The sequence below is a fragment of the Urocitellus parryii genome, chromosome 11 (assembly GCF_045843805.1).
Source record: "Urocitellus parryii isolate mUroPar1 chromosome 11, mUroPar1.hap1, whole genome shotgun sequence".
Lineage (NCBI taxonomy): Eukaryota > Metazoa > Chordata > Mammalia > Rodentia > Sciuridae > Urocitellus > Urocitellus parryii.
This window is the reverse complement of record NC_135541.1, coordinates 37699732-37727591: the sequence shown is the minus strand read 5'-3', so window position 1 is coordinate 37727591 and position 27860 is coordinate 37699732. Positions and strand designations below refer to the sequence as shown.

The following is a 27860-nucleotide window of genomic DNA, read 5'->3' as shown; positions in this document are numbered from 1 at the left end:
AATAAGGAACAGGAGCTTAATATCAAGAGTGCAAAAATAAGATAACTTCACTAGGAAGTATCCTACTACCTTAACATCAAAGCTTTAAATGTCAGTTTTTGGTAGGTGAATACCAGCTTTTCCATAATGATAACCACACTATAGTTCTATAAGACTTACCTCTTACTATGGCTTTGAGGTGGCAGGGTTTTAGCTTTCTGGCAGCCATCACATCATTGAGAGCAGAACGAAAATTACCTACAAAAAAAAAAAAAACACACCATTTAGTAAAAGAAAGAACAAGTTTTAAGATCAAACATTTCCAAAATTTTGTGTGATAAAAACAATATTGGAGAAACATAAATCAGAGTGCCATTTTTAGAAAACATATAGTTGTGCTCATTTAAGCCTTAGAAATGTTTATAACATCAGGCAATCCACAGAAGAACTATAAATGGCTAGTAAGCAAGTGAAGGGATGTTCCATGTCTTAGTTATCAGAAAATTAAAACTGACATGAAACTGGTAATAAGTAAAGACAGATAGATAATATCCAGTATTGGTGTAGATATAGAAAAAGGGCACTCTCAGGATAAAATTAGCAAATTAGCATGCATTTTGTGCAACTACTTTCACCCAACAATTTCTTCTCAACATTATGCTCAAAAAAGTTTGTATAAATGTAAAAACACAATAATTACAGCATTACTTTTAATTGCAAAAAGCTGGAGATAACTCACATATTTTTAGTTTGGTAATGACTAAATGAATTTTTATGGATTCATACTATTGAGTATTATGCAGCCATTAAAAGAAGAGTGAGACAGATCTGCTTGTAAGAGACAAAGTAGGACATAAGTGTTATACTGTTTTAAGTGGTAGTGGTATCCACTCCAAGTGGATACCAGATTTCTGTTTGTGTAAAATAAACCAAACTAAATATTTAGACATATAGACACACATACGTAAGTGCATTTTAAAAAAGTACAATCACATACACACCAGTTATCCAAACTAAGAGGAAGGCATGAGGCAGATTTACATTATAAATATTCCTTAATGTAATACCGTGTTTTTTTTTTTTTTGTACCAGGGATTGAATCCAGGAGTGCTTAACCACTGAGCCACATCCCCAGCCCTTTTTTATATTTTATTTAGAGACAGGGTCTTGCTGAGTTGCTTAGGGCCTTGCTAAGTTTCTGAGTCTGGCTTTGAGTTCATGATCCTCCTGCCTCAGCCTCCTGAGCTGCTGGGATTACCAGCATGTGCCACTGCACCCAGCTGTAATAATCATTATTTCTAGTTATACTCTTTTTAGTTTAGACTATAAGTATTACTTAATGGTTTAATATTTCCTATTAATTTCGCTTCTAAAACTCTAGATCAGGGGTGAGCAAATTTTTCTGTGAAGGGCCAAATAGTAATCACTTTAGACTTTGCAGGCCACATGTGGTCTGTCACATATTCTTCTCTGTATTTTTAATAATCCTTTAAAAATGTAAAAAACAATTTTAGTTCACAGCCAGCCAGAAGGTCAGACATGGTCTGTGAGCCACAGTTTATCAAATCCTGCTTTAGTCTAAATTACTGAAAAAACTTTATGTCTAACTTTGTTCATTTTTGCATGATTTAAAAACCTCCACATAGCTTATACACTCAAAAATAGTAGAACAATAAAGCAAACAGTTGTAGGTCCACATGATGTAACTTCATATAGCTATTAAAATAATATTCACAAATAATTTTTAATGATAGGTGAAATTATTTACCTGATAAAATTACATTAAAAATACAAAATTGGAAGAACACAACAATCTCAACTTTGGGGAAAAATGCATATGTAAAAGAACCAATGACTTCTGGTTAAAGGTAGTAGATGAACACATGTATTTAACTACACCATCTTCCCCAACTCCTCAAAGCCATAAACCCACAGAGACAAAGAGAATGAGAAGAACACAGAACACATTTTAAAAACTGGAAAACAAAAGGACAAAGACCGATATATAAGGCTAGAAAAAAATGAATTCTAAGCCAGCAGAGGGAAAGCATAAAGGCTACCAAGTGGTACTGCAGAAATCATAAAGTACTCAAGACTCAGGTAACTCCAGAACTAAGAATGAAGGTGCGTTAAAGTCTAAGAAACAGATTCTCAACATTCCTTTCCCTCTGATGTTTCTGGGATCTCTCTCTCTCCAATTCTGGGAAAGTACTAGAGGTTTAATCTATACAGTGCATAAAACAGAGCGCCTCTGGACTGGAACCTCCAAACACATTGGTGAATCAATAAAGGAAATCTAAATACTGAACCCCAGTAACCCTAGACCCCAAATTGGTTCCCAAAGCATCAGCAGCAGGACTTCCAAAAAGAGTAAATGGAAAACAGAAGAGTATCAAAATAATTTAAGAAAATGTCCTAGAAACAAGTTTCCAACTGAAAGTGTCCACTGAATACCCAACCTATAGAACTATCATACTTTACACAAAATGTTTCAGCACACCAAGCATAAAAAGAAAATACTAGAAGCTTCCAAAGAGAAAAACCCAGAATGCCAGAATCAGAATAGTTCTAGACATCTCAACAGCAATACTATAAGCTAGAAAGCAGTTATGAATACAAATGCCTTATACATAATGGGCACAGTATATGGTGCACACCTATCATCCCAGCTACTCGGGAGGCTGAGGTAGAAGGATCACAAGTTTGAGGCTAGCCTTGGCAATTTAGTGAGACCCTGTCTCAAAGGAAAAAATAAAAAGGGCTGGAGATGCAGCTCAGTGGTAGAGTGTTCCAGGGTTCGATCCACTACCGGGGGGAAAAAAAAGTAATGGCAGGATGAGAAGTAACTGAGGCAGAGAAACCAACCAGTCCATACTGAAGTAGGTCAGAAAGCTCCAGAGGGGTGTCACCAATCAGGTAAATGGTTATAACACCTGATGAGGAAGGGAGTAAGAAAATAGGGCGAGAGCACAGCACTGACTCAGTGATAAGTACAGTAGGAATCAAGTAAGCATAATAATTATGACACTTATTACTTAAATTAAAAATTTAAAATTTTATTACCAAAATAGAAAATGACCAGAATTCTCAACATGGTTTAGCTGTGAATAACAATTACATAGTTATAAATGAAAACAATAAATAACAAACACATAAGTATATGCACAAAACGACAGGATACTTGTGGATCTGGGGTGGCGGTGATGAGAGGGGACAACATACTCACTTCCACAATAGGAATCAACGGGCATTGCCCCAAACTGGAAAGTCAAAGCAGCAGAAATACAAGCATATTATTTAGTTATATGAAGGTACATAAGAAAAGAAACAGCTAAAATAGTTGGTAGTGTTTGCCTCCAGGGAACAGGAAATAGTAGGAAAAAGAGTCAAGGGGCTGTACCTTTATAACAAGCCTTACAGAACTTTGCACATTTAAATTATGTGTATAAGAAACTGTGACACAAACCAAGACTGATTTTAAATAAATAAATATGACCAAAAGGCTTCATATCAAATGTTCAAAGTGGTTCATGTAAACTATGGATGGGCTTAATTTTCTTTTATAATAACCTTTCTGTATTTTTCATTGTTACAATATGCTTGTATTACTTTTATAATAAAAGTTCCTAAAATACCTCACGTCTAAATCAGCAGATAAGAGTCCTAAATTCCAAAAGCAGACATCCATTCATATAAAGTTATAGCCCCTGAACCTGTGCAGTACAAAGCAGGAAAAACTCCATTCACGAGAGTAGCCAAGTCAGATGCAGTGTTACACACCTATAATACCAATGGCTCCAGAGGCTAAGACAACAGGATTGTGAATTCAAAGCCAGCCTCAGCAACTTAGTGAAGCCCTAAGCAACTGAATGAGACCCTGTCTCAAAGTTCAATCCCTAGTACAAAAAAAAAAAAAAAGAGTAAACAAGACATATTGCTCATGGCCAGTTTTACAGAAATACCTGTAATCACTACTTGGAATGAGAAAAAAAAGCCATTCTTCTATTTGTAACTTTTCTGCTACACTGACATCTTTAATTCTTCAGATACCTATAACTTTTTCCAAATTTTCCTCATTTTTTCTTATTAACTTCTCTTTTGGCGACTTCATCCAACAGTTTCCTGAAACTAGTTCCTCAAAGCTTCTTCCTCAGCCACTTGTTTTCCCTTGCTGTATACCATCCCTAGACTTCGCTCTAGGTTAGGTTTCTGCCTCTCATTGATGCTGATGACTATGAATACAGATCTCTGGTCCAAGCCTGTGCCCCAAGTTTCACACAATCAATCCACTTTCTAGATTTCTCCACCTGGTATCTCATAGGTACTCCAAGTGAACTGAGTATTTCAAGTAAACTCAAATAGTCCCCAAAGTAAATTTTGAACCCCTCATCCTCACCAACTTCCTCTTCTCTAGACTACCTGTTTCAAGTGGTGGCACTACTATCTTCCCCCAAAACCAAGAGCTCATCACCAATTTCACATCAACAGGCTAAATCACTATGATCAAATTAATTTCTATTGTATCCATCTTTTCTTCATCCTCACTGCCACTGCCTTTCTCAAAATTCTTTAAATCCGGTGGGTGTGGTGGCACATGCCAATAACCCCAGAGACTTAGGAGACAAGAGGATCACAAGTTCAAGGCCAGCCTAAAAAAAACTAAGTGGGACCATATCTAAACATTAAAAAAATAAAGCTGGGTGTGATAGTGCACACCTGTAATCCCATCGGCTCAGGATGCTGAGACACAAGGATCAAGAGTTCAAAGCCAGACTCAGCAACTTAGCAAGGCCCTAAGCAACTCAGAAAGACCCTGTCTCTAAATAAAGTATTTAAAAAGGGCTAAGGATGTGGCTCAGTGGTTAAGCACTCCTAGGTTCAACACCTGGTAGCAAAAATTAATTAATTAATTAAAAAATAAAAAGGGCTGGGGATATAGCTCAGTGGTAGAGCACTGGCCTCACATGTGCAAAGATCTGAGTTCAATTCCCAATTCCACAAAAAAAGAAAAAAAAAATCTTTAAGTCTGTCCTCTTCACATTATCTGCTAAGGTAATTAATCCTTCTGCAAATTCATAGAAATACAACCCTATCACTGACCTGCAATAAGCCCTTAAATGCCTCTTCGCTGACAGCTATACAAAGTTCAAGCCCAATGTGGCAACCAACCCTACCAATTTCTCCAGCCTCCTCACAATTTCCTGTCTTGATTCCACTGGCAACAATGACTTTCAAGGACTTTCAAGAATTTCTCCTACTTTTCCCTTTTGCTGGAATGTCCCAATCTCCTTCTACTTGATTAATGCCTACTTGTCCCTTTTTTTTTTTTTTTTTTTTTTTTTTGGTACCAGGTATTGAACCCAGGGGCATTTAACAACTGAGCTACATCTCCAATCCTTTTTATTTTTTATTTTGAGACAGGAATAAAGAAAAAATATTCTTCCTGAAATTAAAGACAAGTTTCCTGTTTAGGTTCAGGCACTAATGAAAAGGACCCTCACGAAATTATGTAAACTGAAGGGGTTTGCTAGCTTAAATAACCTTTCAAATTCGGTACCACTTTCCCTTTTTCAAATTTTCTAATGAAACAGACTGAGGGAGACCTGCCTTAGAGATAAACTGTTCAAATGGTGATGAGTTAGAAAAAACTATTCCAGCAAGACTACAGCACTTGTTTTCTACTGGACCCTCAGAAATGCCTGAGGTTACCCCCAGGTCCTCTTTAAACTCTGTGATTATAAACAAGGGCCTAATATGACCCAAACTAGTCCCCAGCAATACTACTACTTAAATAATCAGCACTTCCTAAAATCATATTAGCAGAACAGCCCTGCATAATGTTTTATCTGAAAAGGGGACAACAAACTTTAGAAACCCAGGATAAGGTTTTTTGTTGTAGGCTATTCGGTGTTAAATGTTAATATATACTGAAAATCTCCAGCAAAGAAGCAGCATTTTCTAAACTTCCTCATCCAAGAAATATTTTTTACTTCAAGAGTTCCATAAATACTGAGAAATGGGGCTGGGGATGTGGCTCAAGCGGTAGCGCACTCGCCTGGCATGCGTGCCGCCCAGGTTCAATCCTCAGCACCACATACAAACAAAGATGTTGTGTCCGCTGATAACTAAAAACTAAATATTAAAAAATTCTCTCTCTGTCTCTCTCTCATCTCATCTCTCTCTCTCTCTTTAAATAAATAAATAAATGGCAATGATGTATCTTTAAAAAAAAAAAAAAAAAGACTCAGCTGGAGTCTGAGAAATTTCCCCTTAGATTACAGCTTTTCTCACCTAAAGAGCTCTGCTGTTTTAATCCTTCAGCATTCTTGAGAAGAGGATAAAAGGCCAGGGGGGAAAAAAAACCCAAAAAACACTTTTGAAAGTACAGAAGCATTGGGGCTTAAAGATCACAGATCATACTGATTCATACATCAAATACCTTATAAAGTAACTAAGTCACTTTTATTTTTGTTTCAGATAGTAAAAATTATAAAATGTTTCCTTCTCACCATGTCTACAAAGAAGATCAAAACTCAATTGGAATAAATGATCCCTAGTCTCGGTTTCTGGGATGAACAGCCCCTCTTTCTCTGACATTCTCAAAACCTCCTCTAGCCATCCAATGGCTTTTATCATAAGTAATTTCTTTAGAAAGCACTTAATAATGAAATAAATTACCCAGATGGTACTGTGCTGCTGCCCGGTTAGTATAAAGGACTGCATTTAAATCAGGATCTGCACATTTTTTCTTTAATCCTTCAGTGTACGAAATCACAGCTTTCTTATAGTCTTTTTCTTTAAAGTAGTCATTGCCTTCATCTTTATAGGTTTTGGCTTGTTCTGCAAAAAAAGAAGAAAAATAGACACTATTTCCCACTTTTTAAAAGACCCATTAAGAAGATTTTAAATCATGTATTAATTTAATAAATGATAAGTCAAAGAGAAGAAACCAACAGGAAAAATAAATCAATAGGGAAAGGAAACTCAAAAGTAATGCTTTGATAAAAATGGGTATTAATGGGCTGGGGTTGTGGCTCAGCGGTAGAGCGCTTGCCCAGCACAGGCGAGGCCCTGGGTTCGATCCCCAACACCACATAAAAATAAATAAAGATATTGTGTCCAACTACAACTAAAAAATTAATACTTACTTAAAAAAATGGGTTTTAACTAGGCACTGTGTGGGGTACGGGGTGGCATGCCTGTAATCCTAGAGACTCAGAAGGTTGAGGCAAGGATGATCCCAAGTTCAAGGCCTCTGCCTCAACAACTTTGTAGAGTCATCAGAAACTTAGCAAGCCCTAACTCAAAAAATAAAAGGACTGGGGATGGAGCTCAGTGGGTAAAGCATCTCTGGGTTCAATCCCAAGTACCACAAAAAAAAAAACAAAAAAAAAACAGGAGTGTCAATATGGAGAAACAATGTCATGAAAACTTAATGCTTCAATCAATTCCAAATATTTTATAAGGTACATTACTAAATACTTAGCAAAAAAGTATAAAGGGGAAAAAATGTATACTTATCCTAGCTTTTGAAAACAGGATTTTTTTTTTAATTACTGAGGATATGGGAGGGGTTATACTTTATTTATTTATTTATTTATTTATTTATTTATTTATTTATGGTGCTGAGAATTGAACCCAGGGCCTTGGGTATGCAAGGCAAGCACTCTACCAATAGAGCTATATCCCCGGCCCCTCTGCTTTTATTTATACTATTTTATTCTCTGGGATGCAAATCCCCTTCCTTGTCCTAGTCAAAGCCTACAAAATTGTTAAGATTCAGCTCAAATTTCCAATTCACTGAGAGGCCACTCCTGCTCCTTCAGTGTTCCAATAGCACTCACTACAGCTATAGTATATACATTGGCACTTAACACAAGTTTGTCCTAATTCTTCAGCACAATTTAGCTTCTCACTGGAGCCTGACCTTTGAGGGCGGGAACTGTGTCATATTTACCCCCATGTCCCCAAAGCCTGGCAATCTGTAGGTACCCAAAGAAATATGTGTGAACAGTGTCAAATTAGCTCATGCAAACTATTTCTTATCAATCAGAACTTTTCTGATTCACACATTATCTCAATACAAAACAAATGCTAGTCACATAAGATACCTTCTGGAGATCGATCCTCATCAAAAATAATTGACTGGAGACAAGCCAAGTCAGGATTCTCTTTGGGATCAATTTCTGATGGTGCTTTCTTCATAAATAAGGGGATCTTGTCAAATTCCTGAATTTTAAAATCATAATGAATAGCATGAATAAACTTTTTCTATCGAGTAAATTTTCTTATTCATCACAATCTGCAAATTATCGTGATTGGCTGAATCCTTTTTGTAAAATGAGAATGAAGGATAACGATATCTATTATTTCAGTTCTCACATTCTACAGGATTCTACAAGGGCAGTAGTAATTACCATCAATTGAGCGCTCTTATGTTCCTGACGCTTCATTTTATCTTTGCCATAACCCTAAGTGATTGGTGCCACAGGTAGGGCAATTTTCCAAAGGAGGAAACCGGCTCAGAGAACTTAGTAAACTAACCAGTGTCAGAGCCGGTAGGTGACGGCGTCACAGGCCTGACTGCAAATCCGGTACTTCTGAAAGTACTGACAGCTTAAGAAGACTCTCAAACCTCAAGGCCAATCGCTAATACTCAACTAGAAACCATCCACCCGCAGGCAGCTACAGGGACCTAGGCATGCGGGAGACACCGCGGAGCCCCAGGAGTCCAGAGGACGGCCCAGTACACGTGCCGAGTCCCCGGGACCGCCCACCTCCTCCCACTGGTCCTCGTGGAAGCCGCCGCGGTAAGGCTGGCTCTGAAACTTGTCCAGGAACGAGTCCATGGCGTTGTCGTCAGCAGCGTCAGGCTGAGAGTACTCCATAGCAGTTCCAGGATCTCTTGCTCCGATCCTGGGGCAGACCAGCGCGCGGCTTCTTCCGGCGGTGCGGGTGCCCTTTGCTCAATCCTCCGGGTGGCCCAGACCCGCGCGCCTCGGGTTCCGCCCGCCTGCACGCCCAAGCTCCACCCCTCTCTAAGGAGCGAGATCTCTCCAGCCCCGACCTCCTACAGTGCTTTAGCGGTGGTGGGTAAACTCAAAGAGGACGTGGTTGTGAGGACTTGGCTTTCTTTAGGGTGGCATAGGACATTTAAGGAAAGGAGTAACTGATCAGATGTGTCTAGTTCCCTTTTTTTTTTTTTGGGGGGGGGGGCGGTATTGGGGATTGAACTCAGGGGCATTCAACCACTGAGCCATATCCCCAGCCCTATTTTGTATTTTTATTTAGAAACAGGGTTTCACTGAGTTGCTGAGCACCTCGCTATTGCTGAGACTGGCTTTGAATTTGCAATTCTCCTGTCTCAGCCTCCCAAGCCCCTGGGATTGATTACAGGTGTGAGCCACTGCACCCAGTAAATGTGTCTATTTCTGAGCCTAACTACCTCCTCACCCCCACAGCTGGCCTGGGAACAGGGTGTGCAGTTCAGATGAGGTGAGCCTGCTTATCCAGCTACTGTGGCTTCCTGAAGTGGCATTCAGAAACCACCTGGTCACCCGGCAGATGGCTGCAGGACTGTATGGGCTGTCATGGCCTTGGTCTAGAATAAAAAGCAGACAGGTAATAGACCAATCTAAACTGGAACTAGGTTACAAGTGTGCATAACGGAGACACAGAAGATCAGGTCTAGGAAGGCCACACATAGAAGGTGACACAGAGCTGAGAGCAGATGAGGAAGATCTCTGCACATGGATAGGAGTCTGGAGGGAGCTGGGAAATTCAGACAGTATTTGCCCATGTGCAGAGAGGGGCATAGAGGTATCTAACAGCCTGTTGTGGTACTGCAAGATATAAGAGGTGAGGCCACTAAGGTGGACAGAGGCCAGAGGGCCTGACTGCCCTATTAGCCTTTATCCTGCAGAGAAGAATGAGCCACTGAAAAGACCCAAAGAGAAGGAAAGCCATAAGCCAATTTATCTTTGGAAAGCCTGAGCTGCCAGGTAAAGGACTGGTGGAGGGAGGCTGAATTACGAGATAAGGAAGCTGCTTGTGAGCCAGCAGTGGAGGAGCTGGCAGGCTTAGCCGATATGGGGATGAGGGAGAGCAAAGCTCAAGAGGATGCTGGAGAATCATCACCCTCCCAGAGTCTGGACTGTCTTTATCTTTTAACTCTATCAGAACACCTGGTCCAAGTGTTCCCTTTCCTCCAGACCCAAGCCTCCTTTTTTATACTTCTCCATGCTCACTCCCTAATCCTGGTTTCCTTCCTAATTCCCCTCTTCATTATCTTTTCCTTTCTTAAATACAGAGCCTATAAAGTGCCTTTGCTTCTGTTTTAGTCCATTTTCTATTGCTATAACAGAATACCTGAGAATGGATAATTTATTTTAAAAAGAGATTTATTTTGGCTTGTGATTCTAGAGACTGGGAAATCAAGAGCATGATACTAGCATCTTCTCAGCTTCTGGCAAGGGCTTCCTGCAGCTTCAACTCATGGCAGGAAGCATGTGCAAAGAGCAGGCATGTGCAAAACAGAGACTACCAGAGTGGGCTTGCTTCATGACAGCCCTCTCTTACAGTGACTAGCCAGTCCTGTGAGAGCAAGAACTCATGCAAGAAAGGCAGCAATCCATTCATGAGGCTCTGCTTCCAGGCCCCACCTCCCAGCACCACTCATTGAAGACCAAGCCACAACACGAGTTTGGGTGGAGACAAGCAGTGTTCAGTCCACAGTGGCTTCCATTTTTTTTCACTTGATCCCTATAGAATCTGTACAAACACATTTTTCAAGTAATAGCAGGGGAGACTCAGAGAGAGGAAGTGACTTGCCCAGTGTTCTTGAACCTTCCAGCTCAAGACTACTTGGCCAATAACTGACCAAATCTCTGCTATGCTCAGAGGCCATCCAGACACAGAATACAGCAATTGTTGACAAGACCATCCCAGACCTGGGTTCTGACCAATGAAAACAGCAGTGCCTCTGAACAGAGAGAGTTTGGCTGTGGCTTGGAGATCAGTGCCTCCACTGGTCCCCTTGTATGACCTTCACAAGGCCCATCCCTCCTTAAGAAGTGTTAGGCTGTGTCTTCCATCTGTGGAATGTGGGCAAGAAAGCTGACCCTCAATCCCCAGGGCTACTGTCTCACAGAGGCAATGGTTATGAACATTCTTGGCAGTTAAAGGGTTGTACAAATGGACTCCCCCCACACACTCCCACCCTCTGGCCCCGTATCCCAATAATCTTGGCCTACCATTTACTGGAGGACAACTGTGTGGTCAGCTTCATTGGTTCCTCATCCACATCAGGAGCTTAGATGATGTGCTCCTCAGGCTTCTGTTGCTCCCATGCTGTCCCTCCCCCACTGTGCACAAATGTTTGTTTTCATCTCAGACCCTCTGCTGAGCACCATCTCTTGCAGCTGCCTTAGTATGTTCAGGCTGCTATAACAAAATACCATAAATTTTGTGACTTATAAACAACAAAATGTTTATTCCTCGCAGTTTTGGAGGCTAGAGGGTCCAAGATGAAGACACCAACAGATTTGTATCTGGTTAGGGACAGCTTCTGCTTCATAGCACCATCTTTTTTACCATGTCCTCACATGGCAGAAATGATGAGGGAGCTAGCTCTCTGGTATCTCTTATAAGAGCACTAAGCCCATTCATTAATCCTGAATCACCTCTTAAAGACCCTCTTTTTAAATGTTTTTTTTTTTAGTTGTAGGTGGACACTATACCTTTATTTTATTTGTATGTGGTGCCAAGGATCAAACGCAGTGCCTCACATGTGCTAGGCGAGCGCTCTACTGCTGAGCCACAACCCCATCCCCGACCCTCACTTCTTAATAGCATCATATTGGGGTTCAGAATTTCAACATATGAATTTTGGGGTGACATATTCTGTCCACAGAGGCAGCCAGCACCCTCATGGATGGCTTCACTGTCATGTTGACAAGGTCTTCAGTTCACTGTGTCCAGACTGACCTTTATCCCCTGCTTTATTCCCTACCCTGCCCACCCTCCTCTGGCCCTGGTTCACCTCTAAACATGTTGTCACCATTGGCTCAGTCATCCATCACAAGTGGAATTGCTGGGTCGTGTGTAGGCATAAACTATGACCAAATAGTGACAGGTTCCAATCCCAAATAGCTGTACCAATGTATGCCCCACCTGTATCCGTATGAGGGAGCTTTCTAAAGCTGACATCCACCCATCTCTCTCCCTGATTAGCATCCCACAATGCCTTCCTGTGGATGAAGTCTTCCTCCTTGACACAGCCTCCCCTATGTCCTCTCCCTGCCCTCTAGGCTTCATCCCACTACAAACCTGCGGTTGCTTCTTGGCCCTGCATACCCTGCTCCCCTCCATACATGCTCACTGTGTAGTCATCTTTAACCCACTCCCGGGGGTTCACTTCTTGGGAAACCTTGCCTGACTCCCCCATCCCCACCTGGCCTACATACCTCCTCTGGACTCCAAAGTCTCCCAAACCTCCTGTTGTACTTTTGGTATGTCTTTATATGTATCTGATTCATCTGTTAGACCAAAATTTGTCTTCCTTGGCATTTTAAACAATTTGAACTGAATGACTGTGGGGACTGTCCTGTGCATTGTGGAATGCTTTGCTTAGTAGCATCCCTTAGTCTCTGTCCATCAGATGTTAATAGCATCCCCATCCTCAAGTCATTAGCCAGAAATGTTTCTGGATATTGTGAAATATTCCCAGGGGATCAGAAGTACCCCTAATTGAGAACTGCTGCATCATACTCAGGACCTGGGGATGGGTCTCATTCATGTCTGTATCACTGGCATTCAGAGCAGTCCTGGCCCAGGTTAAGAGGTCAACAAATACTGCTTGAATCTGTGGTGGAAAATCACCAGGCCAAAAACCCAAGGGTGGGTCTCAGAGATCAGGGTTCTGGGATATACAGATGCCATAGAGTTGGGGGTGTCTCTTCCCCTCCTTTCCTTCCCCCAAAGGGCATCCAAATCATCACCTCCTTTTGCTCTTATAATGAAGGGAAGACGTCCAGCAGGCTTACAGTGCAGCCTTGGGCAAGCCCCTTCGCCCCTCTGAGCCTCAGCTTCCCCAGTTATACAAAGTGGACAAAACAGCCTACATTTATCAGTAAATGTCAAATGAGTCAACAAGCAAAGGCCATGACAAATCCTCACAGATTCATCACACAGAGTGATGGCTGCTTGGAGCCTGGGGCGTCTCCCATGGGGAAATGCTCATGATGGAGAAGTAAGCCACCGGGCATTTGTAGTGAGCACAGTTGCACTTGGCCACCTTGAGCCCGGATGGGGACTCGGGGGACATCACTGCTTCAAGGACATCTTCCAGGAATTCAGTGCCTGCAGGATCCAGGAGCGCCGTTGGTGGGAAGTGGGCAGATTCTCACAGCTGGGGCTCCAGCGGTGAGTGGTGGCTGGGTCACACATCCATGAGTCCCCACGTGGCAGTGGCCATGAGTTCCGCCAGCAGCTGGCCAGGATGTGGTCCTGGGCCTGGGCCGCACAGATGCACACTGATGCTTCTGGATCATGTCTCAAGTTTTCCAGAGCTGAGTCATGGGAGGAGGAAGGCCACGTGTTAAGATCCCTCAGCAGGTCTCACACCTCATCCTTCCTCTATTCCTTGGCTTGGGTGCCCTCTCTCGGCATCCCCTCATCTCACTTTCCTCCCAGCCCTTGATTCTTCACACTTTTCAATGCCTGAATCAAAACCAGCCTCCTCTTGGAAGCCCTCGGATGGTCCCAGCCCGCCTCCATGTTCCCATTGTCTTCACTGTTACAAAATGAACATGTGTCCCCTTAAGGGTCTAGACTATTCACTCTGTATGATGTGGTTTCTGTTATCCTTTTTGAAACTCATTTCTTTAATAAGATGTAAGCTCCCCAGAGTGGGGCTGTGTGTTCTGCCTCTTAACAAGGTATCTAACACTGTGCTTGCCTCAGCTAACAACGAGCAGAGCTGAAGTGAGCTGAAGACCCTTGCCTTTGGACATGCCCTGCATTCCTATTGCCCACTCTGATCCTGTTTGCTGAATCACTGCCCCAGACACATCACCCACCCAGGCACTACTTACCACCTTTCACTTCATTCAGCCAATCTTCCGTCATTATACTCTCCATGCAGGGGACCAGGGACCCTTGAGCATAATCCAAAAGGTGAGGGTGTCCATCTGATTTTGACACCACCACCTCATCCCCACACCAGGCCCTCAGGGATGCTTTCCTTGCCCTCCTGCAGCCTACAACTGAGGGCATGAAAGGAGAACTTCATTTTGATTGGGAGCAGATTCCTTAAGAGGGGCTGGGAAAGGTCCAGCGGGCAGGGATAGCAACAGAATAGGGGCAGGATCTGGGCTGCAGTGGACTGACAGTGCCACCCCAGGCTGGGCCCTTACTCTGCTGGGCCTCAATTTCCTCAGCTGTGACATGGGAGGAGCTGCCCCTGCTGTCCACTCCTCAGGGAAGTGTGAGCAACAGTAACATGCAGGATGCTCTGCACCCTGCACACCTGCCAGGCAGGCTGCTAGCAGAGTCCCCAGAAGGACTGAGACTCAGCTGTGCTGGGTCAGCTCAGTAGCTGGGAACTGCTCCCAGTGGCCCCATGGCCAAATCTCTTGCTGCTGCCAGCCTGTGTGCCTGGCTCCCACAGCACCTGCAGGTCCCTGAACCTCTCACTTTTCAGCAGGTCCTTGCCTCACAGCTTACTTGTCCTTTTATGTTCCATTTAGCAAGAAATCCTTCCTGATCCTGCCCCCAGTCTGGGTTAGGTGCCTGTCTATGTTTCCAGAGTTTTCTCTGTCTATACTATGTTGCACTTTATTTTATGAATCTTTATCTTCCACCAGACAGCAGTTTCTTGATCTTAGGTATACTTGGGGAGTGAGAGTGGAAAGGGAAGTCTCTGAGAATCCTAAAATTACATGCAAAAGTGTGTGCATATTGTGCCCTTTTCTAGAGTAGTGATCATAACTTTCAAGTCTCACAGAAGATTTATGACTCAGAAGAGGTAAAAAAGCACTGCAATGTGTCAGGAGCTGTCTGTGAGCAGAGCCAGCCTCTGCTCAGCTTTGTTTCCCCAGCACAGGTCTGGCACAGCGTGTTAAACACTAACATTTTTAGAAGTGGGTGATCTGGAGCAAGACTTGAATCAGCAACCAGGAAATAGATGGTGTTCCATGTAATAAGCTGCTTCTGAGCAGCACCTTACATTCTCAGGCATGCCCTCAGTCCTAGGCACTGTTCCTCTGTCCCAGCATGATCATGTTAACAGACCATCCCCCCAGCTCCTTGTCCCCATCAGCATCACTTTCCAAGGGCTCTTCCTTTCTCTAGCCTAAGCATCATGCCTGGTACATAGTAGGTGTCAACCAATACTTGCCAAAAAAAAAAAAAAAACAGAAGGATGGATGCATGGGGGGGTAGACGAATAGATGAGTGGATGGCTCGATAGTTGGATGGGTGGATACGTGGGTGGGTGGCTGGCTGGTTGGCTGGCTAACTGGATGGATGGGTGAATGGGTGGGTGGATGAGTGCATGGGTGGATGGATGGTTAGCTGGATGGGTGGATACAGGACTGGCTGCCTGGCTGGGTGGGTGAATGAATGGATGGATGAGAAACAACAAATTAATTGAGGAAAGGCAATAAAAGAACCTTCACTTTACAAAGGTCATCACCTTGAAGCCTGTATGCAGCAAGGTCTCCTGGTCCTCAGTGAAGGGAGCATGGTTATTTGGAGGCAAGGTAGAGGAACAGGGGCGGTACCCCAACATGCCATCACAAGGGTTGTTTGGAAGGATTTGGGACAAGGGGAACTTATTTGGTTTCTTCACAGAAAGGCAGGGATTGTGATTGTGGGAAAGAGAAGAATGAAAACAGCTGACATTGAACACCTTGATGAGCCAGGCCTCACCTTTTTAAGAATATTCTCATCCAGTCTATGAAATAGGAGTTGATCCTTATTTTACAGATGGGGAAACTGAGGCTCCATGGAAATAAATGAGCCAGTTGGATTCACACAGGAAGGGAGATTCTACTTGACTCTCTACCCAGTTAGTCCCTACTGCTGCAGTCAATGGGGATTTGCCTGGACTGCTGCTTAGCTCAGACCCATGTTGTACTCCAAAGGGAAATAGCAGTCTGCTGTGTATAGTTTCCAGGGTTGTGACCTGTACAAAGGCTTAAGGCTGACTCAGCCTGAGGCCCACTTCTTAGCCACAATCTTTGAGGAGGGAAGACCACTGTTACATGCATCACAGCTGATGGCTGGCCAAGCCTTGCACATAAGGGGAGGCGTCTGCCCAGGTACTAGATGGGCTGGCAGCCTTGAAGGAAGCAGACTGGAGAGCAGGCAGACCCCTGGAAGCAGGACTGGTTGTGTTAGAGCAGGTTACCTATGAACATGACCGAAGATTTCCGGAGGGAGGCCCTTGAGTTCTTAGCATACTCCAAGCTCTGGCCGAGGAAGTTGAAGGCATTCTCTCGATGGGTGTTTACCTGGAGCAAAGAGAAACCCAAAAGTGCTGGGTCCTCAGAGAGATTCATTCCCCATCTACCCATCTTGAGGTTAGAAATAGTGACCCTGCCCAATAGTCACACTTTTGTCTCCTTGCTTCCTAAATATCTCTGCCCTCTCCCTGAGGCTCCCAAAGGGGGCCTCATCTCCTCTTAGCTGATTGCAATGGTGTTCCTGTCTTGTGTATCCCTTCTTCCAATCCATTCCCTTGCTGCTGCCTGAGGGAAAGTTCCCAAATGCAGATCCTGCTCCTGAGATCAGAATGGACATGACAGGCAAGGAGATAGATCTGATCAGAGTGAAGGATTCAAGTTTTAGAGCAATGGGGGAATAAACGAGGGATTGGAGGCTCTTAAAATCCAGACAGGAATGGGACTTATTCATACAATGGAAAGTAGGAAGCCAGCATTCATTTGTGGCAGGGCAGTGACAAAGCAGTGTTTGGGTAAAATAGCCTGACAGTAGTAGTCAGAATGGGTTTGATGAGCAGGAACAGGGAAGTGTCCAGCTAAGACTCGAAGAGAGATGGTGAGAAATCTGATCGGATCATTCTCCTGTTGACAGACCCTGCACACTGAGGTCTAACCTCCTGGGCCTGGCATGCAATGCCTTCAGAGAGCCTAGTGCAGATCTAGAACTCTATGCTTCCAATACACATCCCCTGCCCCCTCCCCACTACCTCCACCTGCCACACACCCTGCTGCACACCAAGAATATGGCCTGCTTCCCCAGATCTATGCCTTGCACAAGCAATTGTTCCCTCTCTTCAACCAATAAATTACCTCTCACACCCTTCCAGCCTTTACTCAGAAGCCTTCTGTGACCCTCAGGCAGAGCTCACCCACCACCTTGATGCTTCTGCAGCATCTTGCACATCCTGTCATGGCAGCGTGTTGTGATTATTTATACCATCTTCCCACCAGACAGGGAGCTCTCCCAAGATAAGGGCCCTTTCACTCAAGCTTAGAGTCTTCAGCACTTGGATAGGGCCTGGCTTGAAACCAGTGCCCAGAAAGTGTTGGATGAATGAATGAATGAACAAATGAACAGCAAGTTCAGCAGGTTATTAACAACAACAGCTGCCTCCTCCTCCTCCTCCTCCTCTTCTTCTGCTTCTTCCTCTCTCTCTCTCTCTCTCTCTCTCTCTCTCTCTGTACTGGGCATGTAGCTCTCAGTAGCACTTTACCACTGAGCCACATCCCAGCTCTTTTCTTATTTTTTTATTTTGAGACAGAGTCTTGCTGAGTTGCTTTGAGCCTTGCTAAATTGCTGAGGCTGGCCACAAACTGCAGTCCTCCTGCCTCAGCCTCCCAAGTTGCTGGGATGACAGGCGTCCACCACCAGACCTGGCTACTGACCTCTTCTTAAAGCTGAAGCTCATATGACTTTCACATGAGCAAAGCTGTTGATGGCCTAGAGAACAAGGAAGAAAGTGAGAATCCATAGAGGTCTGCCATGCAGGACAGGAGCTAGGTGCCACAAGTAGCTGGCAGAGCAGTGGCCAGCAGTGTTTTAAATAAGCTAAATTGATACTTTGTTAATGTCTTTAAAATGTAGGTTTCAAACTTTTCTCCTGAAACCAGAGCACCTGGCCTTTAACAGGGCCAGGGCCCTCCCAGTTCACAGGCTGCACTATGTCCATGTCACTCATGATCACTGTCTGCCTAGCCACTGTAGGTATGTGAATTAGCAACACTGCCCAAACTTCTTCCAGACCTCCTTCCCCTCTGTAAAGTGATGGAAATAATATTAGAGGCTTGACTACAGAGGCTTTGAGTGTGGCTGATAGCAGTGGGGCCTTGTTACTTTTTATATTTATGTTAAACTCCTGGGTGCAAGATGCCTGCTTACACCTTACACTTGGGAAGAGCTTAGTCCCCCAGCTATTGGGATTGCCAAAAGAAAACTGCCTGACCCAGGCAATGTCCCTTTCCAGGGTGGTTGGCATCCAGGGATAGATGGACACAGGGGCATAAAGACCTGACTCCAGCCAGGTGTGGTAGCACATTCCTGCAATCCCAGCTCCATGGGAGACTAAGGCAGGAAGATTGCCTGAGCCCAGGAGTTTATGGCTAGCCTGGGCAACACAGTGAAACCCAGTCTGGTGGGGAAAACACACACACACACACATGCATATACACACACATGCATGCCTGACCCCTGAGCCCATTTTGATACTCTCACTTCAGGGTCTTAGGGTTGGCTGAGACCTCCGCTGAAGTTCCATTGCAGCTCTACTTCTTCCTCTGCCACCGACCCCTCTTCTCCCTTCCACAGGGCTGATTCAATGGAGCTCCTTCTAAACCTTCCAAGCTAATCTCATCTGCCCACGACAACAGGGAGGAGAGATTGGGACTCGATGGTAAATCCTGCCAAACATTCTGCATTTGCAGTGCTGTCCTTCTCAGCACGAGCATGGTTTGCTCCTACTCAGACTGCCCCCAGGTACCACCTAGCGAGAGGTTTTTGTGGTTAAATTAATTTACCTTGAAGTCAACAACCACAAATGCTTTTCCTTAGCACAAAACATCTCAGAGACTTTCATGTGCTGAGATGCACACATCAGGAAGCATTGCCTAAATTTATTCATCCTAGAACTTCTCCCCACACCTACCTGGGGCATATCTGGTGAAACTAGTGTCACAGGGAATACATCCTGGGGATTGCTATTGCAGAAAAGGAGGCCACTGTAACCCCTTATGCAGGGATACATTGTACAGGCTAGGGGTTGTGGGTATAGCTCCCATGTTTGCCTACTACATGCAAGGTCCTGGTTCCATCTGAGCAACACAGAAAATATTATCTACGTATAAATATATAATATAAATATATATTATACATGCAAAATATATATAGAGAAAGACTAGTGTTTTTTTGTTTTGTTTTGTTTTGGGTGCCAGGATTGAACTCAGGGGAACTTGACCACTGAGCTACATCCCAGCCCTATTTTGTATTTTATTTAGAGACAGGGTCTCACTGAGTTGTTTAGCATCTCGCTTTTGCTGAGGCTGGCTTTGAACTCACAATCTTCCTGCCTCAACCTTCCTAGTCGCTGGGATTACAAGCGTGCACACCACACCTGGCTCAGGCTAGTGTTTTAACAATGCCACCCTGGTGGTCTGGAAGGGGGGTAGATTAAAATTAAAAGCTGGGAGACCCACCAGATAGCTGGACTCATGGCCCCAATGAGAGAGAGTTAGGATTTTTAAGATTGATCGGATGTGGAAGGTGAGAAAAAGGAGTCTAGGATGATTCTAGGTTTCTGCTTTGAGAACCTAGAGGGTCAGAGCAAGAATGAAAGGGAAGTCTTTAAAGTTCAAAAGAGACGTGCTAGCTCACAGTGACCCCCACAGGGGTCACTGGTCCAGTAAGCCAGTGGAGAGGGACCACCAGAGGTGGGGAGAGACGGGTTTTCCAGAGCCAACCAGTTGTAGGTGGTCATGGAAATTGTCAGGATGCTGATGTGCAGAGAAGGATAAGAGAAGGATGGGATCCCCACCTGCAACACACTTGCAAGGAGCCTGGGCAGAGTCTGGAAACTCACAAGGTACTTGCAGATTTTGGCCACCACCTGTGGCTGGTTGTCCCAGTGCTTCCGGCTATAAGCTTTTTTTGGCAACTCCCAAGTCATGAAACAAGAACAGCGGAACAGGGTCTTCACACATTTCTGGGATCAAGAGAGAGGGAATACCAAACTATTAAATTCTAAGACACTCCGAACATGTTCCAGGAAAAAAAAAAAAAAGTGTGAAAAGTGGATTTTGGAAAAATCAATTCCTATTTGAAGGGGTACAAGTGAAGTCAGGCATTTTCAGGGAGAATCCTGACATAGACACTTTGGGAAGACAGATGTGGCTGGACATAAATAACCGCCCCCAATGGGTTGTTTGTGGTCCGGGTCTGTTTCCACAAAGGGAGACATAGCTACAGGCCCAGTGCCCCACACGCTCACCTGGCCCACCTTGGTGTTGCCCTCCTGCATGATCAACAGTAGGGGCACCAAGGTATTGATCAGCTGCTCCTCCATGGCCTGAGTGCGGGGTGGCCGAAGTTTCTGGACCACCTTCCCGTATATGTGGATGCAGGAGAGGCGCACATCCTCTCTTGACTGCAGCAGACCCCAGGCTCAGAACGCCCCTCCTCCAGGAGGAGGCTCCATGGCCTTCTTTTCCCTCATTCTGAGGGGCCCTCCAGGCACAAAGACACAGAGACAAAGAACAGCCAGGCCACCCAGTGGGGCTGTCTGGGGCCACTACTCCTCCCGCAAGCCTAGGTCTGGAGTTCTCTTCATCCTTCTCAGCCAGGGCCCTCACTCACTTAAAAGGTGCCTTTGTGCCAAGTGGGGAAATGCCCCCCTCTACCAGGACTGGTTCAAAAAGAAGTATCCCTTTTTTAGGTGAACCAACAGCAATATGATCACCTTCTCTGGTCAGACTTGATTAGCTCCCTCCAGGGGGAACCAATTAGAATAAGGAATCTTCTCTGGATGAACCAATTACAAGAAGATAAGGACCAGTTGAAACAAGGTGCCCCTTCTTCTGGTCTGGAGCCTGACTCAGAACCCAATGGGGTAGGGCCAGCAGGGGAGGATTACAGCCCCCCAAGTTAGTAGGGAACCCCACTCCCTATCCCTCCCTCAACCTGCGAGAATCCTTACATCACTGAAATGTGGAAGTAGGACCTGTAGCATCTCCACATAGACTGAGCTGTCCATCAGTTTCCGGTCCTGCCCCTTGAAGATGGTCTTGAGATTGTGGACCGCCTCTACCACGAGCACCCCATCCACATTCTTCAGGCCCTTCACCATGGACGGCAGGAGGGCCTGCACCTTGGCCGTCTGTGGAACAGAGCCATTTGGGAGAAGGGTTCCTATCTGGGCTAGCAGGTAGGAGACTTGGCCTCTAGTTCACCAGTTGCACTTGGTGGCCCAATTCCAATCCCCTGGCCTTTGTGTATTATCTGCCACCTGCCTGAATGCCCTCACTCAAGCTCTTCCCTCTCCCTGAAGCCTTCTTTGGCCTTATTAACTCCTTCCTGGCCTGGATTTCTAGGATCTTTGGGACTAGGTAGGTGACGTCTTGCATTTTCAGTCAGCTTCCTACAGCTAAGCCCTGTCCCTTTGTCCTGGCTACATCCTGAGCTACAACAGTGCAACAGAAAAACAAAGCGCTTTTAAAAATGTCAATAACGGGGGTGGGGTGGTGGGGTGGTAGGGTGGTGGGGGGGTGGGGGGGTGAGCCTGGGGTTGTGGCTCAGCAGTAGAACGCTCGCCTAGCACATGCGAGGTGCTGGGTTTAATCCTCAGCACCAAATTAAAATAAATATTTTCTTTAAAATGAACCCCGGCCTCCCCCAACCATAATGATGATCTGTAAAATAATAATAACTACTGCCATTCCCTTCCCTCCTAGCACCTGCCTTCAGAGTCACTGTGGGAAACCCTGATTAGAAAGTATTCAAAAAGAATATAATACGTAAAGGTTACAAAGGTAGATCCATTGTACAGATGAGACCACTAAGGATGGACAGAAATGGGCTCTGATTCCAGCCATGAGCTGAGATTTGGATGGCTGAGCTCCATACTCCTCCAGCCCAGGGCCAGGCTAGGCTAGGTGTTCCTCTGCCTTCCACTCACCTTCTCAGCCCTACGGGCCAGGATGACCAGGCCTCGGATGGACAACACCTTCATGACAGGGTCATGGTGGCTCAGGCCTTCCACCATCCGCCCCAGAGAGTACTCCTCAGGGATCCTGCGCACCTGCTCCATCTGGAGGAGCTGAGGAAACCAACGGCAATTACTCCCAGGCTGAGGTGAGAGTGGCCCACAGGTCTCCCACACTTGGGGAAAACCAGGCTCAGCTTCCGCCTAGAGCTACAGACTTGGAAAACCAGCAGCTGGCTGGAGACCTCCTCTGCATGTCCTTGACACCTTGTGGCAAAAACGATGTCTCTCCCCAGTTCAGAGCCCTGTGCCTCTCCCTGCCTGTGCCATCCAGCCCCTGCTGGCCCCTGTGGCCTCATTCACACCATGCCCACCCAGCAGCCCACAGCTTCCCACCCAAGCTGCCCACTGTTCCCAGAAGGGCTGGGCTGTCTTGTCCCTTCTGTGCTGGTAGGATGCCCTTCTGCTGGGACACCCACCTCCTCTCTGACCCCCACCACCTTCCATGGCTCCATCCAAAACTCAACAGCTGGAGCCATGCTGGACCTGAACATCCCAAGGCAGCACCTGGAAACCTTCAGGCCCCTTCTGCCCCGTGTGCCCCTCCTGGCCACCTGGGGGCTTCCTTGGGGGCAAAGATCAAGGCTTCCTCCTTGGGCTGGGTACCTAACCTGAGCTCTGGGGTGAAGTGTGAGACTAGGGAACACCTGCAGCGTGAGCTCAGGCCCAACATGAACTCTGGCCCCTTCCTTCCTGAGGACTGCCCTTCCCCTGTCCTCACTGCCCTCCTTCCTCTCCCTTATGCCCTCCCTTCAGTTTCTGCCCTTAGCCTCATGAACACATGTCCCCTTATGCCCATGCCTAATACCTACCACCACTATTAAGATCTGTGTCTGTGAGAAGGGATCACAAGGCACCGGGAGAGCTGTAGGAGAGGGTGGGCGGTTGACCAGAGGGAGGGGACAGGGAAGAGTGGCTGCACCCACCACCCACCCGTCCTTCCACACAGCTTGGCACCAGGTCAGACAGGAGAGGCACAGTGATGTTGGCTGTGCTGACACACAGAAAGCACTTTCTAGGTGCCAGGCTCTGTTCTAAGGTCATATGTGAGCACATGTCATCCTCATTGAAATTCAGTGAGGCAGGCAATTCAGTCTTCAAATTGCAGGTGAGGAAACTGAGGCACAGGCAGGCTAAGCAACTCACCCAAGTCACAGAGTTACTTCCCTGAGTTTAACTGCCCTTGGAGCAGCAAGCACACACAAGGACAATCACAGGTAGAGGGCTATGGGGTGCAGGCACAGGCACCTCTGCTGGGGAGGTGGAAAAGCCTGAGCCCACAAGATGACCCTTGCCCCAGAGAGGCAGGGCCAGTGCTCAGGGCTCCTAAGGATTGCTGGGATCAGAAAATCTGGAGTCCCTGACCTTGTAGTGGACCTGGAGACACCCGTGAGGTCTACCAAGTTCCAACCTTCACCCCCTCCCCCAAGAATCTGTGTGTCAGCCACTAGCAGACTTAGAGAGAAGCCCCTCCCAAGAGACTAACCAGGGCAGAATCTCTGCTCTCCCTGGGATGTGTGGCCTTGAAAATGACCCCTGGCCTCCCTCAACCATAAGCACCACAATTATTTGCAAGGTTGTGTGCAGACTAATGGGGTTGAAGTGGCACCGCCTTTCTCCACAGAAATGCCCTCTTCACCATGGCTGATTTTAGGACTGTCAGCAAAAGAGTCTCTGCAAAATAGTTCAATGTAGATAAACTTCCAATTTTCGTGTCGCCCTGTTTACTTGGCCACTGGCCGAGAAGATACCAGCACTCCAGGTGCTGGACACCCACTTACTAGTTTTTCACAAACGTATCCAGTATAGTACTTTGAAGAAATGTGCAAACAAGGCCTCTGGCCTTGAGCTGGGCTTCACAGAGCTGTCTACATTTTTAAGGTAAGTTACCAATGGGCTCCATGGTAACAGCTGGCAGGGGGAGGAAAGAAAGGGAAGCAGAAGCTCTCCCCCCTTCTCAGGTGTTGTCCTTGAAGAGTTTACTTGCGCAGAACAGTGAAAGAAAAAGCTGCTTTCATGTGAACTTCTGCAGACTGTGAATTTCTGAGCCCCTTCCCTTACGTGCTGGGTATAAAACTCTGAAACTCCCTGAACTCAGGGTTCAGGGGATTGATTACAGCAAAATCTGTGCCCTCTGAACCTGGTTGCAGCCAAATAAAACTGTTTCCTGCTATCTTCGGTGCCTTGCCTCGTTTGTCCCTACAACAGGGTGACACGTGAACAAGGCTGCACACAGTAGGCCTGCAAGACATGGTCCCTTCCCTTTCCATCACCAAGTCAGGGAAATCAGATGCATAACTGAGCAGGAGCTGGAGCCCAGGGCTCCTGATTCCAAGGTTTGTCCTCCCTGGAGGTGACACATTCTGCTGATGCCCACAGGGCCTGGCAGTGTTCCTTCGGGCACTCACTTGCCCATGCAAACCCCACTTTCTGGAGCCCTCCTAGGACGGGCCTGGGGATGGAATGCAAACACAACGTGGCCCCTTCTCCAGACTCACAGTGCACCCAGAGAGGGGAAAGATGCAAGAAGTTCCCCTGCTGCCTTCTGTCCATCTGACAAACTACGCACCTGTCAAGGCCCAAATGTCACCACCTCCAGAAAGCCTTCTTTATCCTTCTTACTATCCAAGCAGACATTGAGCCTCTTGCCTCTGAGCAATAAACCCTTGTAATAGCCAGGACTCCCCTGCATGACAACTGTCAGGTCATAAAAGGCAGACAAGTGTGGTGGCCAGGAGAGTGGACTTTACATTGTCAGTCAACAGATGAAGGGAAAAACAACTTGTGGTGTGTTCATATGATAGCAATCCAAAGGGAGGAGTCCTTCCACATGCCACACCTGGATAAATTGTGAAGACCGCTGCAGGGAGGGAAATGGCAGATACAGAAGGACAAAGTCCCCCCTTGCATGCAGCATCTAGAGTAGGCAAACCCATAGGGAGAGAAAGTAGATTGGAGCCAGGCACAGTGGTGCACGCCTGGAATCCCAGTGGCTCAGGAGGCTGAGGCAGGAGGATTGCAGGTTTGATGCTAGCCTCAACAACTTAGCAAGACTGTAAGCAACCTAGTGAGACCCCAGCTCAAAATAAAACATAAGAAGGGCTGGGGATGTGGCTCAGTGGTTCAGTACACCTGGGTTCAATCCCTGATACCAGAGAGAGAGAGACAGAGAGAGAGAGAGAAGAATGGAGGTTCCCAGGGCTGGGGGAGAATAGGAGAGGGAGCTAATGTTTAATGGGTACAGTTTCAGTTGGAGAAGAAAAAAAGTGTTTTGGAGGTGGATGGTGGTGATGAAGGCAGGATGATGACTGTACACTTAAAAGGGCTGAATGGCAGATACTATGTTTTATATATATATATTATCCCAATAAGAATAAGAGAGAGGGAGAAAAGGAAAAAGAAGTGGGGGATTCTGGAACCCAAATGTCTGACTTGGAATTCTGAATTTGCCACTTGGACCCTGGGAAAGGGACAGAAACCTGTGCCTCAGTTTCCTCCTTCATAGTGATCATAGAATTACTGTGAGGATGAACTAGATCAGTAAATGTAAGCTCCTAGCGCATGCCTGGAACATGGTAGCGCTCAACAGACACTAGCAACCACTGCTAAGGACTCTCCCTTTCTGGATCTGTCCCTTCCAGCTTTCCCTGACCTCTCTAGCACCTGCCCCCAGCACCTCCCACCAACTTCCTTCCTCCAGGAAGCCCTTCCTGACTACCTCCTCCCTCGAGTCTCCTCTTCTCCCACCACAGCCTGGACTCCTCATCTTCAAACAAGTCGCACTATGGCCCCCCAGGTTAATATCTGAGTGTCCTTTGTCTCCCAGATGCACCAAGATGCATGTGATGATGATCCTCACCATCACCCTTCAAGGCAGTTGCTGTGGGAGGCCAGGTGGGATCAAGTTTATATCAGCATCTCGATGCCTGGCAGCCAGGGTTGGTGGTTGCCTGGGGCAGTGGGGGAGTGTGGGGAGTGTGAGGAGGGGGCAAGCAAGGGAGGGAGACGGGTAGGGTCTTCATATTCTGAGAAATCATGCCCCCTAGAAAGGCTTTGGATGCTCTAAGGCACTGTTTGCACAGGAGAAATAATCACTGTTGTCACCTGAGGCCCGGGACAACCCCACCCCATGCCCCGGTCCCAGTTGGTACCTCCACGAAGAAGGCCGTGGCGGTGATCTTGTGTTTCTCGTCGCCTCGCTCCAGGAGCGGGATGAGCAGGTAGAGGATGCGGCACAGCTCCTGGCAGGAGTAGTGCACCATGGCCCTGGAGGGGGGACAGTCCCTTCAGGCTCTCCTGCCTCAGGGGACATGCCGGAGTTCGACCATGGCACTGGAAATCCCCCAAGCCAGGGTCATCTGGGTTCCTGTGTTCCCAGGCCCTCTCCCCAGTGGGATCTCTGAGGCAACTAGTTTAACTCCTCCATTTTACAGGGGGGGGGGGGGGGGAACTAAGGCCCGGAGTGAAGGCAGTGTGCCTGAGGGCACAGAGCCAGTCAGTAAGAGACAAGCTGAAGACCCCGGCTGCACAGGGCCACACCAGGAGGGAGGGATAGGAAGGAGGGGAAGTGAGGGTCCTTTCACTAAGCGCCATGTGGCAGCCAAACCCTTTGACCTTGCTACTTGATTTGATCCTCACCATCACCTTCAAGGCAGTTGCTGTTATTATCCCCATTTCACAGCTTCGGCTGCTCAAGGCCACAGCGCTGGAAGGCAGCAGAGCTGAAGCCCCAACCCAGGGCTCCCCCATTCCTGCTGCCTGGCTCACTCTAAGCTAGAGGTGCTCAAAGTGCCCCCTCCACCCACCACCCAGCATCAGCACCACCTGAGAATCTGTTAGAAATGCACATTCTCAGGTCCTAGTCCAGATCTCCCAAAGCAGGAACTCAGGGCAGTGGGTAGAAGGCTCTGGAGATGGTCCCAATGCATGCTCAAGTATGAGGCCCATGCACGATGCTCCAAAAATCAGCAAATCAAGACAATGTGGCAGGCAGGAAACAGGGACAGTAGTGAGATGGCCTGGGTTCAAATTCTGGCCCTAGCACTAGCTGTGTGATTTGAAGCAGTCACTTAACTTCTCTGGGTTTCAGCATACTCCCATGTAACCCTGGGATAGTAATAATGTAATTCCAATGGTCATGGTGAGAGAACTAAATGAGATCACCCATGTAACCACTCTCCACAAGGTGTTTAAAACATAGTTGGTGCTCAGTAAATGTAGTTGTGCCTCAAGACCCTGGGGAGGGTGCCCTCCTGAGCACTCTGGGATATGTTCTCCTACAGGAGACACATCACAGAAATCAAGGTGCCCCCCTGACCCACAGGAAGTTGTGTGGATTTGAGAGGAGAGCTCTGGTCAGGACCAGTGGGTCACATATGGCTGTGTGATCCTGGGCACATGACTGCCCTCTGGAGCTAGGCATGTTCCTATGCAAAATGTGTATTAATGCCTGTCCCAGGCACCAGGATGGAAGCAAAAGCTAATCTGTGCTGAGCTTACCACATGGCAGGAGCTCTTCAAAATACCTTATTTAGGGCTGGGGTTGTGGCTCAGCGGTAGAGCGCTCACCTAACATGGGGGCAGTGCTGGGTTCGATCCTCAGCACCACATATAAATAAATTAATTA

The 27860-nt window shown here is 46.3% G+C and overlaps 2 protein-coding genes across 2 annotated transcripts in view; both read right to left on the bottom strand.

The window, feature by feature from the left end:
* Ttc4 (tetratricopeptide repeat domain 4) overlaps positions 1-8927 on the bottom strand; it is a 28434-nt gene extending 19507 nt beyond the window's left edge. Inside the window, exons 1-4 of the mRNA XM_026382699.2 lie at positions 8757-8927; positions 8091-8208; positions 6658-6819; positions 160-237 (exon numbers count right to left, since the gene is read on the bottom strand). Coding sequence (XP_026238484.2) covers positions 160-237; positions 6658-6819; positions 8091-8208; positions 8757-8867 — 469 coding nt within the window. The 5' untranslated portion in view covers positions 8868-8927. The remainder of the gene's footprint in view (positions 1-159; positions 238-6657; positions 6820-8090; positions 8209-8756) is intronic.
* Positions 8928-13302: 4375 nt separating this feature from the next.
* The window catches only part of LOC113177357 (maestro heat-like repeat-containing protein family member 7), a 28612-nt gene continuing 14054 nt past the window's right edge, over positions 13303-27860 (bottom strand). Inside the window, exons 12-19 of the mRNA XM_026381879.2 lie at positions 26386-26500; positions 22148-22288; positions 21170-21349; positions 20465-20620; positions 20057-20179; positions 16391-16493; positions 14073-14135; positions 13303-13547 (exon numbers count right to left, since the gene is read on the bottom strand). Coding sequence (XP_026237664.2) covers positions 13303-13547; positions 14073-14135; positions 16391-16493; positions 20057-20179; positions 20465-20620; positions 21170-21349; positions 22148-22288; positions 26386-26500 — 1126 coding nt within the window. The remainder of the gene's footprint in view (positions 13548-14072; positions 14136-16390; positions 16494-20056; positions 20180-20464; positions 20621-21169; positions 21350-22147; positions 22289-26385; positions 26501-27860) is intronic.